Genomic DNA, 17,007 nt, shown 5'->3' on the forward strand with positions numbered 1-17,007 from the left:
CTCTTTGCATTTCCTCATCAGTTTATAATTATCCACAGTCAAGTCCTCAGCAACATTCACAGGAGAATTCTTCAATTTTTTCTTGTTGCTGAATACTTCATCTCTAGTTTTTCTACTTAAGAATCGAACAATGACACACTCCTTTTTCTTCGAGTTTGTATAATGACATGCTTCGATATCATTCTTCTCAACATTGACGTTTAATTTTCCTTTGAAGAGATTGATAACCTTTTCTTCAACAGATTGTCCATTGATGTTTACTTTGTTGAGACCAAAAACTCGTAGATTAGATCTTTTTCCATACTGCTCCAAGTCATTTAGTTTGTTTTTAAGGATTGTATTTTCAATTTCAAGGTTCCCAACCTTTTCTTCCAGATTCTTCACTTTGTTCTGCATGCAATTGTCAACGATCGTGGATATTTTTTGGAAGTATGTATCACAGTTCAATAATTTTTCCATCATCATATCAAGGAGTTCCGAGGTAGAGATTTGTTTGTTACTGGTCATTCTAACAGTTTTGTTTAATAATGCGTAGATAGTTGAGAAAATGTTGAGATTAATCTATTTTTTCCTTTAAAAAAGAAAAAAAAAATCTTCTTGTTTAAATTTACAAAATCGGTCGCAATTGACCATAGTTTCTTGGGATTTACTTATTAAATAAATGTTTTTCCCACCCAAATAAATAAACAGTAACATGGAACCAAAAGGAAAAACAATGCCAAGTTGAAATTGAGAGAAAGTTGAAGGAGTTGAGATTTATCATTTTTAGCACACACGCTTGAAAGGAAAAGAGCTTGGCCTTAATTTTTTGATCTCACTTCTTTGTTGTTTCTGTTTACAAATGTCGGGACATTGACCATTAGGCCATTTTCCTACGCGCGTCCCAATATTTTTACTTTCTATTACCCTTACGTATAGGGAACCTATACAAGGTAATGATTACTTTCTATTACCCTTACGTATAGGGAACCTATACAAGGTAATGAGAAAGTATTGCAATCGGTCCAAATTTTCAACCTATACAAGAATGGAACTGCTGGCTTCCAGGGCTGGACAGGAATTTAGGTGTGCTTGGTTCATGGGAGAGTTAAAGGAACATAGAGGACAGTTAGGAACACTTTTAATACCTATTCTATGGAGATGTTGGGATAGATAGTGGTGCCCCGTGAGAAGTCGGAAATGAGCGACAGATGCCTTCCTAGGTAAATTAGGAATGATGTCTGGGTTTTTAACAAACGCCTGCCATTTCTTCCCTTGACTTTCTGCACGGATCCAGGCGTTGTGATTTTCTTTACTACGGGATTTCACAAGTCTTAAATCGAAAGAAGGCCGGCAAACGGATGTATTTATGATTTTGGTGCCTTTTTTAGCCAGGTAGTCAGCTTTCTCATTGCCATACAAATCACAGTGAGACGGTATCCATTGTAGTGCTACTGATTTCTTTAAATTTTCAAGTTGTTTCATGTATTCGCGGATTTCTCAAATTAGTGTGCTGGGAGTATCACTAAGATTCACAATTGCTTGTATTGCTGCCTTGGAGTCGGATAGAATTACAACATTCTGGAACTGAGATAATCTATTCATTAAATGTTCTAGGGCGATTTTTATAGCAGAAATTTCTCCGTCGTAGTTAGTGGAATATTTGCCCAGACTTTTATAGAAGGAGAAAAGATCACACGTGATACCTGCTCCAGCTGAAATTTCTCCGTCGTAGTTAGTGGAATATTTGCCCAGACTTTTATAGAAGGAGAAAAGATCACACGTGATACCTGCTCCAGCTCCTTCTTCAGGGTTTCTTAGGGAGCCGTCGGTGTAAATATGCAGCCATTCTTCAGCAGGGTATCTGGTATGGATGGTGGATAGTGCTATTGCTTTCGCTTCAGGGGCGGATACATGATCTTTCTTGTTGTGAGTGTTGTCCTAGAGCTTCCACATTTTTTTTTCCCTGCAAGTCTTTTTAGAAGAGTAGATCTTTTTGTAGCTTTCTGATTTATTTCTTCTACGTGGTGTTGCCAAGTCAATTTTGAATCAAAGTTTACTCCCAGGTACTTTGCATTATTTGTTCTTTCCAAAGGTTTGTTGTTGTAGCGGATCCGAATGTCTATGGGTTTCTATGCTAGACTAAAGATTTGATATTTGGTCTTTTCTTCGCTGACAACCATTAGATTTTTCGTGCACCAAATTTTGAGAGTTGTGAGTGGTTAGTTGATGTCTCTCTGCAGTTGAAGTTTTTCTTTGTTTTCTTGATTTCCAGATGATGATATCGTCGGCGAAGGCTGTCACTCTCACACCGGTCTTCTCCAGGGTTTGCAGCAAGTCGTTCACGAAAACATTGAACAGGGTCGTACTTGTTACCGCTCCTTGGGGAAGGCCCGCATGAGTTTGTTTGTAAGACGATAGGGAATCACTGTATCGTGTCGCACAATATCTTTGAGATATGAACTCAGAAATCCAACGAAACATTCATTCTATTTATTATTCCCATCTGACTTAATTTTTCCATCAATTTGCACCTCCAAATTCCGTCATACGCGCCTTTAAAGTCAAAAACCGCTACAGTTGTTTCTTTCCTATTAAGGGCATCTTTAATTTCTTGGCAAAGCCGCAACACTTTCTCGTTCGTTGATCTAAACTTTCTGAATCCGGCTTGACGCTGTGGCAAGATGTTACATGATTCCAAGAACCAGTTGAGTCTATTCGACACCATCCTCTCCATTAACTTTGACAGTTGACTGGTTAGATAAATCAGTCGGAAACTGTCAAGCTGCCCTTCAGGTTTTCCTTCTTTGAGAATCGGAACTATTATTGCCTTTTTCCACTCCGCTGGGATTGAAAGGGATGTGCAGATTTGTTCCTTGATTTTTCTAGGTTGGCCTCCATGATGCAGAAGACATCGATGTTGTGAGTCTTGATCAACTGTTCCAAATTAATTCTCTTCGCCAGTGTCAAACCACCAGCATTCCACTGTAGAATTGATAACGATAGAGATGGAGATGTCTTTCCTAGTGTTGTCCCACCCCGGAGATCCGAATGGGGGACTAATCCGGAATATTTAACATTAGGACGCATGACATCTTAACGCCGCTCATTTAGCACCGTCGAAACGGCCCAGGGGGCACTTCTTATGGAGTCGAGTCCATGGAAGCGAGCAGTCTTTTACCCGCCAATCTCACTTCTTTTATAGGCCAACATTTTTGGATAGGAACTTGGCGTTTTTTTTTTTCCACATTAATTTTTTGTGGAGGATATAAGTATAACTATTTGATGAATAACGAAAACCATTGGGTTCTCCAATAGGTGTAAGGTATACCTCTAATAGATGCAAGTAGTAATTACTTTCATCTGGTGACATAGCAATGTATATAAGGATGTCCAGCATACCAGCTTGATTCAAAACGTAGACCACCTGAAAAGAAAAAAAAAATGTTACACATATTCATGTTCATAGGTTGTTCGGACGGAACTAGTGTTCCTCCGTCAAAAGATCCCTTTGGTAAATCAGTTGTTACACATATTCATGTTCATAGGTTGTTCGGACGGAACTAGTGTTCCTCCGTCAAAAGATCCCTTTGGTAAATCAGTGACATGCCTGCTCTATTGCAAATTGCAAACCTGTAGTTACATTTATAAGTATATATAACGGGTGGCCCATTTATGTATATTCGCCCCATTTTAAAACCTCATAACTTTTTTAAATTCTTTTCAGATCTTTTTCAAATAACTTTTGTTTGAAACGTGAGTATTGGCAAATTTTTTGTATGAAACATTACGCACCACAACAACGCGCTGCGATGGTACAGACGGTTGCTTTATTTCAAGCTTTTTTTCCTGGACGTCTAATATTGAAATAATATGATAATGACCATATTTACAATCGCCCGAATTGACAGTTGACTTTTTTCTGACCCTAGAAGCTTCAAAACAAGATCTGACGAGAAATGGCGGTTATTTAGCCTGAAATGGTGAGAAAAGTTATGAAAAATGGGAAAAACGAGCTTTGCGCCATCCGCTCTTGTGGAGGCCCCGTAAGCAACATCATATTCCAATAATGATGGAAAAAATTATGATTGGTTCAAATTTTATCTATAAAATGCTATAGCAGTTTATATGCTATAGCTATAGCATAAACAAATAGGGTGAATATAAATGGGCCACCCTGTAAAATACTTATAAGAAGTGAAGCTACACTTAAATTACCTACTTACAATGTTTAAAATGGATGTCAGCTGAGTTCTTAAAATCTTCCACAAAGCTTCATTAGCAAATGCTATTTTGTATTTCTGAAGATGAGATATGATTTGATGATATAGTTGTCTGACTACTTTGTCCCCCGGTATTTCTTCATTGTATAAAATCATAGCAGGAGTTGTCAAATTCACCAACAATCTAAAAAAAAAAAGTTCAACTATCTACTCGTATATGGTATGGCGTGGATTGCATACGAATCTTGAAAAAAAAATTGTATCTACGAGTATGTGTTCAACTATCTACTCGTATATGGTATGGCGTGGATTGCATACGAATCTTGAAAAAAAAATTGTATCTACGAGTATGTGGCTATCTGCCGACAAGAAAATTCGGTTCAACTTCTAGAGCCAAAACGATAAGAGATAGCGAAAATTTGATTAGAATCGACCCAAATTGATAGGTCTACCTACCCAGGAAAATTATCAGATTAACTTTTTGGCGTTCAAAATCCCCCATAAGAAATACACAGGAAGCAGAGACTTCGGCAGAAGTGATAGAAAATTGTTTATCCACCGTTGTTGTTGTTGGTGTTGTTGATGTTGTTATTTGTTTTGTTGTTCGTGTTGTTTTTGGAGGAAAATTAGGTGCGGCGAAAGAAATTAACAGTGTTGTTGATGTTGTTATTTGTTTTGTTGTTCGTGTTGTTTTTGGAGGAAAATTAGGTGCGGCGAAAGAAATTAACAGGTGGACAGGGATTCATAGTAACGTAGGAAATTGACGGATTCTCCCTTTGAATCGTTAATATCTCCGTAAATAATGATTTTTCAGAATATTCAAGATAATGGAATTAAAGAGGACAAAAGGGGGTACTTTTCTATCAGGAAAAATGCAATGGTTTCCGGTTTAAAAAAAAAATCTTTTTCTCAAGCCTCTGGTTGTGTTGGAGGGAAGGTGTTTCCAAATGTGTGAGATCTATCTTATAGCAAATTTTGTTTTCTTTTCAATGGTATAATCAATTTTTTATTACTACCTTTATTACTTCAAAGATATACTTGGGCGTTTTAAGAGGACAATGTATGAAAAACGTCGAAAAACAGAAAATCCAGAAACCGCCCCTATTGAAAATTGGATCTGACCAAATAGATTTTTCTGGTATCGTTAATATCTCCGTAAATAATGATTTCTCAGAAAATTCAAGATAATGGAATTAAAGAAGATAAAAAGGGGTACTTTTCTATCAGGAGAAATTCAATGGGTTTCAGTAAAAAATTGAAGAACCAATTAATTAAAACAAGCTGGGTCCGTCCCTCCGGGAATTTTTTGTGCATATGGTCGGTCGCGCTTCGCGGGTTTGAGCATAGGGTCGCGCTTCACGCTCCCTTGTTCACTCTCGCGCTGCGCGCTCCCGGGGCTTCGCGGTGTTGAGCATAGGGTCGTGCTTCGCACTCCCTATTACTACATAATATATGTACCTACATACTTTCATGTAATGATTTAAAATCAAGACTAGAGCCCGTTCTTCCTTTATTTCTTTTAACGTTTCCTAATAACCAATATAATGTTTAAGTCACCCATCCATTTATTGGCCTTGCTCGGCGTAGCTTAACATAGATGACGCAAAAACCGGTCTTAAATTAACGACTGACGTGTTATCTAAAACTTTCTCGCTTTGAGTTCATAGGTCGTCGCGACAAATTTCGAAATCAGAGCTCATTTGTGTACGAAAATGTGAAAAAAATCCCCCAAAAACCAGTTTTTTTGGTTTTTTGGATTTATGGTTCTCTGGACAAAGTTTGCACCACCATTTTCGTGTTCCTGGTAAAATGACCTTTAATTTGATATATAGGTCGACCAGGTTTGGATAAGTCCTTCTATGGGGACAGACAGACAGACTGACCAACAGACGACACCGAAGCGAATACAATAGTCCGTCCCATATACCTTTTTATTACTATTGTATAATAAAGGAAGGACGGACTAAAAACATAAACGAAACTCAAAATATTAGTTGAGAGGGGAAAACTTTTCTCTCCCGAAGTGCTGTGTATCTCTTATGGGGGATTTTGGACGTCAGGAAAGGTCCTTTTTTTTAAGAGGTTTGACAGAGGGAACTGTAAGGCTGTGTTTATGTACAGGGCTGAGATGAGCTCGGACGAGGTGAGATGAGATATTGTTTCTACAGTTTTGCATTGGAGTGGTAACTTAAGCAAGGATAGCGTGGAATTGTTGGGCATTTTTTCTAACCCTCTGTCCTGGCGACAATAATTTTTAAAATTTATTTTATATTTATTTTTGATTGCTTTGTAATTCGCTTGTTTTTAATATCTAATTTAAATGAAAAGTATAATATAAATGTGTAAACTAGAGATAAAAAGTAAAAAATGAATTCAGATTGTACGCGTTGCGGAAAAAAAATCAAAATTTCGAATTTCCCGCTAACTTTACACGCTCATGAAGGCTCTGGATTAAGTTACCACATCATTTTCCACACGCCAAGAAAGGCCGAGAATGGCCTATCTCAGCCCAGTACATAAACACAGCCTAACTGCTATGGTCTTATCGTCCCGAAATCGAAGAGAGAAGGAAGACAGGATAGGAAAAAGCCAGCCGTTCCGAGAACGAACATTATCCCATCAGGATAAAATCCGCCCCGGGCGGAATTTTTTGAAATCAACCCCAATCAGATTGCTTGATCCGAAGTTAATCCAAATACGCTCACTTGTGGCCTCGGCCATCAATGATCTACTAGTGTGGTTGCTTGTCCAAAGATAGTCTATTCGTACTCAATCTACAAGCATCCCCCTATTTGGGACTATAAGCTAATAAACTAGGCTGGCTGAAAAGGTCCTTATCTTTGGAATGGATTAGAATTTTTGAATTCAGATAATTTTTCTATCAATTTGGGGGAGTCAATTCTAATCAATTTTTTGTTATCTCTAACCGTTTGGGCTCTAGAAGTTGAACAGATTTTTCTTGTTGGCAGATAGACACAGACATACAATTTTCTCATTTATTATTAAGATAGGTCGGGAGGGAATCCAGGTAAGACTCTTCCACATAAAGGAGGGAATCCAGTATCTTCTACATAACTAAATACAGGGTTGGGAGGTAATTTGTGTGTGTTCCCTAAATTTGTGAATGGACAAGGTGGTATTTGCAAAAAATGATCCAAGTCCAAAAGGTAATGTTAGGCATGATGACATGATTACCAAAGGCAAAGTAACAAAATTGTTAGGAGGAAAACAAATGACTGCCTGAAAATTAATAGCCACATTTGTGTGGCAATAGCCACACCGAATAAGTACTACATAGTACTTCCCTATGACCTAGATAGAACATTAGGAAATTAAAATTATCCTGTTTCAAAAGCTACAGTTGAATGTATACAATTACCTGAGAATAATGTCAAACAGCTCTTCATTATCACTGAAGTGAATGATTATTGGTATCAAATCAGTGTGGACAACATTGGTATCACCAAGCTGTCTGCGAATTGAATGTGTTTCATCATCACGTCTCAAATATTTAATCAAATCTTTTGCTGATTCTAAAAAAAAAAAAAAAAAAGTACATGATGAAGGGACAGGCGAAGGAGGTGGATCCAGGCGACGAGGCTTCCCCTATTAAGGTGAGTAAATGTATGTTAAAAATCTGGTGTGAACATCACACGACTTTCCTTATTCTATTGAATGATGCTTATTTGAGTGTTCTTTTACCATAACTTTTACAATATGTCTAACCGTTTTGTCGCTATAGCTGAAAACCGCCAAAAACGGTCGAAATCTGTCCAAAAGCGGTCAAAATACCGCCAAGGGCAGCAACCATCTCAACCAAACGTTTTGTGTTGCATCCTTGTCACATTTGTGAACTACATACCAAATTTCAAGTCTTTAGCTTATACCGTTCCCGAGATATTGTTAAATTGCACCGAAAACCGCCAAAAAGCGGTAAAATGCCGCCAAGCGTTGCACCGGTCTTAACCGAAAATTTCGTGTTGCATCCTTGTCACATTTGACAGCCAAATTTCAAGTCTCTAGCTCTTATTGTTCTCGAGATATTTTGTTTACAGACAGACAGACAGACACACAGACACACAGACAGACAGACACACACACGGACCAATGGCTGAAACTTCGGATTTAGGCTCTAGGGACCTCAAAACGTGTTTTGGCACTAAAAACTGACCATCGAAATTTTGACCCGATTACATTACTTTCCTTCCTATAGGATAAGGAAAGTAAAAAAAGAACAAATACCAATGAAGTAATTCGAAATAAAAACATCCTTGTACCTATCCTTGGGTAAAACTGCTTTACACCCAAGGATAGGTACTAAATGACAAATAATCCGTTTTTGAATCCCTGTTACTAAAAATCACATGCTAAAAGGCTGAAAAAATACCTAGTCTCGCGGGTTTTTTGTGTTTTTCGTACGTACCTACCTATCTTTTTAAACTTTTTTCTTTTTTTTTTTTTGTAATTTTTTCTGTTTATTAGTCAGTTCCCGTATTTTCCATAGATTTGGAAAAAAACCGGAACAAAGGTGTGTTCCGGCGGAACATTTGATTTTTGACAAAAATACGATTGTTCCGGGGAAATAACGTACGGTTGGCAACCCTAGTAGACATGCTCATATAAAAATGAGAACCCCATCAAACCTTTGAGGGCACAGCATAACAGGCCTGTAAATGCACATGTGCACATAGGGGTGGGGTTGCCAAGCCATGCCATAGAGTCCCTAGACCAATGGTTCTCAACCTTTTTTCACCCGCGTACCCCTTGGGCACCCGGCTTTAATATCATCTACCCCCACCACCATCATAATGAGTACAGGGTTCCCATACTTCGGCTGATGTGTATCTATCATTATTACTGAGTTCTAGACACATTCAGTACCTTGAAAAAATTCAGTACTTCAGTACCTACCTAGCTTTTTTTAGGTTTAACATAAACACATGAAAATTTTGAGGTTAGAATGTTATCAAAACAGTATAAAAATCAGAAAGTATTTGGATCAATTTCATTTGGGGATAAACCCACCAAACAAATTCATACAAGAAGCTTGAGCATGTGTGGTGGAAGAAAGATCACACACAGTCTGAAATGCCACCTGTTGCATGAAAATTCAATCATTCAACCTGCCTGTTATTCCAACCACACACATTAATGGTGGCCTGTGTAGCTTAAATGTATGTGGCAGAATTTATATGATCAATGCCCTGTTGGGGCCAATTATATTCAATAGATTCATCTGCTTGATTTCTCTTATATTGGGGCTAGGCTAGACTCAAGGCTTCATTGCAGATGCCTGCTTAAAACTACTTTTAAGATAGGTACTCCTAAAGTACCTAGGTAGGTATCTTATCCCTGATACTGTAGTAGGGCCCAAAGTCTGACATCATCAGAACCAAAGATATCAGACTTTGGGCCCAGATAGCTCAGTCGGTAGAGCATTAGGCTTTTAACCTAAGGGTCCTGGGTTCTGTTGTAAAGATCTGGTGGGTGGTGGAAAGACAAGAATGGCGGTATCCTTAGATCTAACGGCGGGAGGTGAAGAACACACGGGGACTGTTAGCTCCTGGACGACTGACCCTGCTAGCTTGGTTTCCTTCTTACTTATACTAGCAGAGTCAGTCTTATCGGTCAAGGGAGTGTAATCACAAAACTTATCAGTGACATCCTAGGTTCCAACTCATCCCATCACTGTTATCGCTATCTCTTCTGTGGTTTAATGGCATGAGTTGTGGCCTTGGATCGTCCTATCTTAGCCTTGTGATCTAGGCTTCGGTCTGATATCTTCGGTTCTGATGATGTCAGACTTTGGGCCCTGCTATAATACCTATAGAACTTTTTGCCATGTTCTGAGAATAAACTAATCTCCAGATTTAAAGGGTATTTAGAGGGTATAAAGTAAAAGTACCTACTTTGTGAAAGCTATGGTCCTGCTTCTTTTCCACTTACCTTTACAGTGAGGTCCAAGAATGTATTCCACCAGGGTATAAAGTAAAAGTACCTACTTTGTGAAAGCTATGGTCCTGCTTCTTTTCCACTTACCTTTACAGTGAGGTCCAAGAATGTATTTTGTAGATTTGTTTGCATCTCCCAATGCATTACAAGTTGCTGTTATTTCAGCAGAAATTAATGCTGAAGACATTGTAACACACAGCCCCCCGATAAAAGTTTCAAGACACTGTTACTATTAAACTATTACTATTACTAGTGTTACTGCTCAATTGCCTCAACTGCTCTGCGCTACTGTTTATTTTTATTACAAATTACAAGAAGTGTAAGAACACTAAGAACCAAGGAGCTCCTTAAGGCCGTGGTTATGACTGTTTATTTTTATTACAAATTACAAGAAGTGTAAGAACACTAAGAACCAAGGAGCTCCTTAAGGCCGTGGTTATGAACAGGGCTGAGATAGGCCATTCTGAGATGTTCTTGGCAAGTGGAAAATGATGTGGTAACTTAACACAGACCGGAGTACTTTTCCTAACAACCACAAAAAATTTCATCAAAATCGGTCGAGCCGTTTTGCCGTGAAAAGAGGACAACCAAAGGTCTATTTAGCGTAACAGACAGACAGACAGAAATTTTTCCAATGTGATTTTTGGAATCGTGGATGCATAAGGAGTAAGAATAACTAAAAATTTCACGATTCTAAAGGCGGCCACTCACGATCCGGTCGCCGGATTAGTTGCGATGCTCACACACGATCCGGTCACCGGATCAGATAGCGTTCGTTTTCATCATTTTAATTTTCCACTTTTAGTCTCTCCTTTCGATAAGATGATCTCAAATTGTTTATTTTCTTTAGTACACTCTTGGGGGTTGCACCAGGCTCAAGTTCCTCCAACTTTTTAGCAAGTTTATCAATAGCAGCATCTCTCTTTGTACGGTTGTGATAGTCCGCACTTTTTTTCTTCCACAAGCAGATCTCGGACCTATAGATACTATAGATAGCAATGAAGTCAACCATTACTTCAGTCTGTTTTCGCGACATAACTCAAATCAGTTTACTTATTTTTTCAAATCAAAAATCACGAGTAAAATGATATAACCTGCAAAGTAAACAAAAAAGGTACAACTGATGACAGACCGGAAGCGCCCCACTCACGATCAGTTTTCGTTCACCGGATCCTGTGAAAATATAAAAATTTATATTCATCCGGTGACCGGATCAGTCGAGTAAACCGGATGCTCGAACAGCCATTCACAATACGATTTACCGGATCCAGCCACCGGATCCGGTAAACCGTAACCGTATCCGGCCACCGGATCGTGAGTGGCCGCCTTAAGCAATGTACAGACAAATCTACAATTTTATTTATATACAGGGTGTCCCGCGAACGACTGTACAACGCTTGAGGGTTGATGCAGGACCCAAAGGGCTACCAGAAAAAGCTATCTGGACAGAGGGTGGCCTTTGGATTGCTATTAACCCAAAATGTTTACAATACTGCTATTGCCCATCAACCGTGTCTTGCTTATGCATTCTATTCTTAGGTTAAAAAGACCCAATGTGCCTAGGCAAGTGTTGGATCATTCAGGTAATTGACTTTTTCAGGGTCGGCCCCAGGGAGGCCAACTTTAAAATCTTAAATGAGAGCCCCCTACTTTTGATACACCATATAAAAGGCCTTAAAAAACGTAGACCGTAGTACATTAGTACAAGTTTGAGCTCGATCCGATAACCAGGGCCGGAGTTATGGCCTATTCAAATTTTCATTTTTCCATGTTCTCCCGTCAATGGGGAAGCACCAAAAAAAGGGAAATTCATATCGATTGGTGATTTCTGCTTCAAGTAGGTGGTAGGTGCCACTAATCATTAGGTGGTAGGTGCCACTAATCATTCATGTTAAAATTCAGACACAAAAATGAAATTTAGACTTCCGGTCCTGATGGTCTTGGGGGTGGGGGTGAAAATGGATGTTTCAAAAATTCATTTTTTGCCCATCCTTCCTTTATTATTACGATAGTAATATGTAAATGCAGTTTCTTTGTGTTATTATATCACAACTCTTTGGTGCTCACTGCAGCATTGTAGGATTTTTCTCAATAATCCTAACATACAATGTTTACCTACCACACTGGCACCGGTCGCTATGCGCATTTATATGTCATAGCTACTCATTATCCTCACGAGGCTGAGTGGGCCCCACAACATCCAGTCACAGAGTCAATCATTTGCTTGATACAAATTTCTTGACCCCGCCGGAATTGAACCCGGGTCTCCCGCGTGCAAGGCGAGTGCAGTGACCACTACGCCATGGGAGCTGACTGTTACGATAAAAAAAAACAACAATAATAAATTGCACTAATTGATATTTGAAAATATTGCATGTCTGTCATACTGTCATATCGTATGTCATGTTCACTGTGGAAATAAATATCTATAAATATATTATTTTTTTTACTAAAGTGCTAATATTCTTTTTCTTTGATATATTTTTTTTTCTATGTATACAGGGTTTCCCAGAATTTATGCTTAAGCTGTTTTTCTCGGAGCCTGTTTGAAATTTCGTAAAACAAAAAAAACCGTAACTTTTTGATTTTTGAAGCGGACATTTTGGCAATATTGCGATTCGCGAAAAATTTCGCGAAGTCCGCGAATCGGGGAATTTCAGGTATCGCGGACGCACTCGGATGATCGGAGTTTTTTTGAGTTGGGACGGAAATCGGATGAATTTGGGATTTTCGGACGGAACTAGTGTTCCTCCGTCAAAAGATCCTTTTGGTAAATCTATTGTTTTAAAAAAAGTCAACCATTTTTTAAAACTTTTGAGTGGTTGTAAATAAAACCTGTTTTCTGTCCTTTTTCATTACGTAAGACATATACAGGGTGTCCCAGAATTTATGCTTTAATTGATTTTCTCGGAGCCTGTTCGAAATTTCGTAAAACAAAAAAACCCGTAACTTTTTGATTTTTGAAGCGGACATTTTGGCAATATTGCGATTCGCGAAAAATTTCGCGAAGTCCGCGAATCGGGTACCAACTTTGGATTTTTAAATTAGAACCCCTATTTTTTATTGCAAATTCGTTTTCTACGTTAAATTTGAAGTATAATCGACTACTCACTCGAATTTTTGCGATTCGCGGTTTTCGCGGAATGCGCGAAAAACGCGAATCACAAAAGTGCTTATTAGGTACAAGTGTGACCTATCAAATCTGAGTGTTTTTTGCTCCCAAATCTTATGGTCTCATTATTTTTTCGATTTGGTCCAATATTTCGCTGTTTGCGATTTGCGCGGTGTTCGCGAAATCCGCGAATCCTACATGTTTTCTAAAGGTACGTGTGTAACATATCAAATCATGCTATTTTTTACTTCTAAATCTTGTGGTGATATTATTTTTTCAATTCACTTCATTTTTGACTGTTCGCGGTGTTCGCGAAATCCGCGAACAGTCAAAAATGAAGTGAATTGAAAAAATATTATCACCACAAGGTTTAGAAATAAAAAACAGCATGATTTGGTATGTCACACACGTACCTTTAAATGAATTATAGGATTCGCGGATTTCGCGAACACCGCGAAAATCGCAAACAGCGAAATATTGGACCAAATTGAAAAAATAATGAGACCTTAAGATTTGGGAACAAAAAACACTCAGATTTGATAGGTCACACTTGTACTTTATAAGCACTTTTATGATTCGCGTTTTTCGCGAATTCCGCGAAAACCGCGCATCACAAAAATTCGAGTGAGTAGTCGATTATACTTTAAATTTAACGTAGAAAACGAATATGCAATAAAAAATAGGGGTTCTAATTTAAAAATCCAAAGTTGGTACCCGATTCGCGGACTTCGCGAAATTTTTCGCGAATCGCGATATTGCCAAAATGTCCGCTTCAAAAATCAAAAAGTTACGGGTTTTTTTGTTTTTCGAAATTTCGAACAGGCTCCGAGAAAATCAATTAAAGCATAAATTCTGGGACACCCTGTATATATACGTAATTCGCGGATTTCGCGAACACCGCGCAACTCGCAAACAGCGAAATATTGGACCAAATCGAAAAAATAATGAGACCATAAGATTTGGGAGCAAAAAACACTCAGATTTGATAGGTCACACTTGTACTTTATAAGCACTTTTGTGATTCGCGTTTTTCGCGAATTCCGCGAAAACCGCGAATCGCAAAAATTCGAGTGAGTAGTCGATTATACTTCAAATTTAACGTAGAAAACGAATATGCAATAAAAAATAGGGGTTCTAATTTAAAAATCCAAAGTTGGTACCCGATTCGCGGACTTCGCGAAATTTTTCGGGAATCGCAATATTGCCAAAATGTCCGCTTCAAAAATCAAAAAGTTACGGGTTTTTTTTGTTTTACGAAATTTCGAACAGGCTCCGAGAAAATCAATTAAAGCATAAATTCTGGGACACCCTGTATGTAGGTACCTTCTGTTCTATTTCGATACATGTGAATTGTATTCATTCGTACCTTCGCTTCGTCTCAGCTTGGGCAAAAGAGTCTGAGTGAGGTCTACAGTCGACAGGACTAATAGTAACTAGTAACCTAAATAAATAATGACATTGCCTTAAAATGATGACAATGATTATGGCAACACTAATCAGTACGAATTTTGCAGAACCACACAAATTTCGGAATTCACTTCAAAATTATCATACTATGTAACAACACTTGAACATACACGTCTGGACCTTCGTGCCATGGTGGTGGATTGCAGAAGATATGATGAAGAAGATGCAATATTGTCACTTTTAACAACACTTCGACTGTACCTTTCAAGAGGCACCACCGTGGATAGCAGGAGTAAAAACTCTCAAATGTGTGGTGTAAAGTCTTTAATGAAAATTAAGAATCCCTCAAACAGCGCCGCACAATCCGTTTCCACGGTCAAGAACTTCAAGAAGCTATCATCCAAGTAAATTATCAATCGTGGCTGTACCTAGTAACGTAATACTGCTTAGTACTTACAGTGTCATGAGAGTTTGGATTATCATGACAACAGCGTTCAGTTTCGGGATCAGTTGGAATTTGTAAGACATTCCGGATCAAGATGATGATTCTTTCTGCCACCAAATTTTTTTCTTCTGTTCTCTCTGCACGAGGCTGAAATTTTTAATCTAATATCAGTCCAGGATTCCCAAGCATAATTCATAGACTTTTGCACAGATTAAGGTGAGGATTTAAAGTTAAAGAGTAGAAAAAATTGAGAGATACGGAAATTTTTTCTTTTCCTTCTACGACTTCTAGATAACGAGACAAATCGATTTGAAAAATACTTGGTAAATTTTGTATTCTGACGTCATGACTCATGACATACACTCCTGAAGACAAGGATTTCACATCTGCTTCCACAGCAAGCTCGCTGGCAGGCGACACAAGCATTGCAGGCAAGCGACACTGACTGAGAAAAGATTGATAAAAAGTGCTTTGTACCGTGACGTCAAGACTGTTTTAACTTTTTTCTTTGGAACAACAAATGAAAATTGAATTTTCGACTTTTTAAAAATACTTTTTCGCTGTATTGACTTCAAATTTGAATTTTGCCTCACTCCAAATTTTCACCGAAATGCATATCCTCTATTGCAGGCATGTCAAATTGTGCGGCCCACTGCGAGCCACAAGGGTATAATATTCAATAAATTAATAATATTTCACAAGGAGACATTTTTTTTTTTTTTTTTTTTTTTTTTTTTTATTTTCATCAAAATCGCTCGAGCCATTTTCTCGTGAAAAGAGTACAAAAACGGGTCTATCAACAAAATAGGCCATTTTCTTCACGTACATTTTGCAGTCCCGGTCTGTATTTTCAATTTCCCCCGATTTCTGAATGGTTTTATAAATTTTTAAAGTCAATAATGGATAAATAAGATAAGAGGATCGAATTTACTTAGAAGTTGTTAAAAGTAAAAGTTTCGTAAAAAAGCAGAAATAATGTTTCAAAATTTCTGTAAAAATCATCCTACCTATTACAAACAAGCGAATTACAAAGCAAAAAATAAATGTAAAATAAATTTTAAACATGGCCGCCGGGACAGAGGGTTAGAAAAAATACCCAACACTCCCACGACCCACGCTATCCTTAAGGATTGCTTAAGTTACCACTCCGATGCAAAAGCGACACGAAACTTTTGGTTAAGACCGGTGCAACGGGGTTGGCGGCATTTTACCGCTTTTTGGCGGTTTTCGGTGTAATTTAACAATATCTCGGGAACGGTATGTATAAACATAGAGACTTGAAATTTGGTATGTATAGTTCACAAATGTGACAAGGATGCAACACAAAATATTTGAGATGATTAATTGCTGCGCTTGGCGGTATTTTGACCGTTTTTGGACAGATTTCGACCGATTTTGGCGGTTTTCGGCAAAATGGTTAGAGATATTGTAAAAGTTTGGCTATATATTAAGAACAAGAACACCCAAAATAAGCATCATTCAATAGGATGAGGAAAGTCGTGTGATGTTCACACCAGATTTTTTTCTTGTGAATTGATAACATGAAAAAATCAAAACTATACCTAACCTTCTCATTTAAAATTCCGGAGAAATGGCAATTAAAAAAAAAATGCCACTTCCGGGGGTCGAACCTAACCATTGAATTCGCCTAGGCCTTTTCCTATCTTCAGAAAAAAAACAGAACTTCAAAATTTCCAGCCGTTCAAAAGTTAGAAGGCCCTCGCTAGGACTTCTGAGACATACCTACTGTAATGTAATACTGTATACCTACCAGTGATAGTGAGAGAGGGAGGGACCTATGAACAAATTATATTAAAAAGACTAGTGGTTGACCCGTCCTTTGTACGGGACCACACACACAAACACACACCACCCATCACACACATCCA

The 17,007-nt window shown here is 38.2% G+C and overlaps 1 protein-coding gene and 1 long non-coding RNA gene across 4 annotated transcripts; both read right to left on the reverse strand.

The window, feature by feature from the left end:
• Positions 1-1,123: 1,123 nt before the first annotated feature.
• LOC113467733 lies at positions 1,124-15,782 on the reverse strand. 2 transcript variants are annotated; one of them, XR_003391699.1, is made up of 3 exons: positions 15,131-15,782; positions 3,311-3,406; positions 1,124-1,566 (listed from the first exon to the last, which is right to left on the reverse strand). It is a non-coding gene; the product is annotated as an uncharacterized LOC113467733 (long non-coding RNA). The 2 variants fall into 2 exon arrangements; XR_003391698.1 differs by lacking the exon at positions 1,124-1,566 and adding an exon at positions 2,480-2,964.
• Positions 3,723-10,486, reverse strand: LOC113467732 (protein timeless homolog). Of its 2 annotated transcripts, none has more exons than XM_026824088.1 (3): positions 10,242-10,483; positions 7,582-7,735; positions 3,723-4,386 (listed from the first exon to the last, which is right to left on the reverse strand). In XM_026824088.1, exons 1-3 carry the CDS (start codon positions 10,339-10,341, stop codon positions 4,194-4,196), a joined length of 447 nt encoding a protein of 148 aa, XP_026679889.1. In that variant the 5' UTR covers positions 10,342-10,483; the 3' UTR covers positions 3,723-4,193. The 2 variants fall into 2 exon arrangements, with proteins under 2 accessions (XP_026679889.1, XP_026679890.1); XM_026824089.1 differs by having other exon boundaries at positions 4,281-4,405; positions 10,242-10,486.
• Positions 15,783-17,007: the final 1,225 nt, after the last annotated feature.

Source organism: Diaphorina citri, unplaced genomic scaffold, assembly GCF_000475195.1.
Source record: "Diaphorina citri unplaced genomic scaffold, Diaci psyllid genome assembly version 1.1 scaffold539, whole genome shotgun sequence".
Classification (NCBI taxonomy): domain Eukaryota; kingdom Metazoa; phylum Arthropoda; class Insecta; order Hemiptera; family Psyllidae; genus Diaphorina; species Diaphorina citri.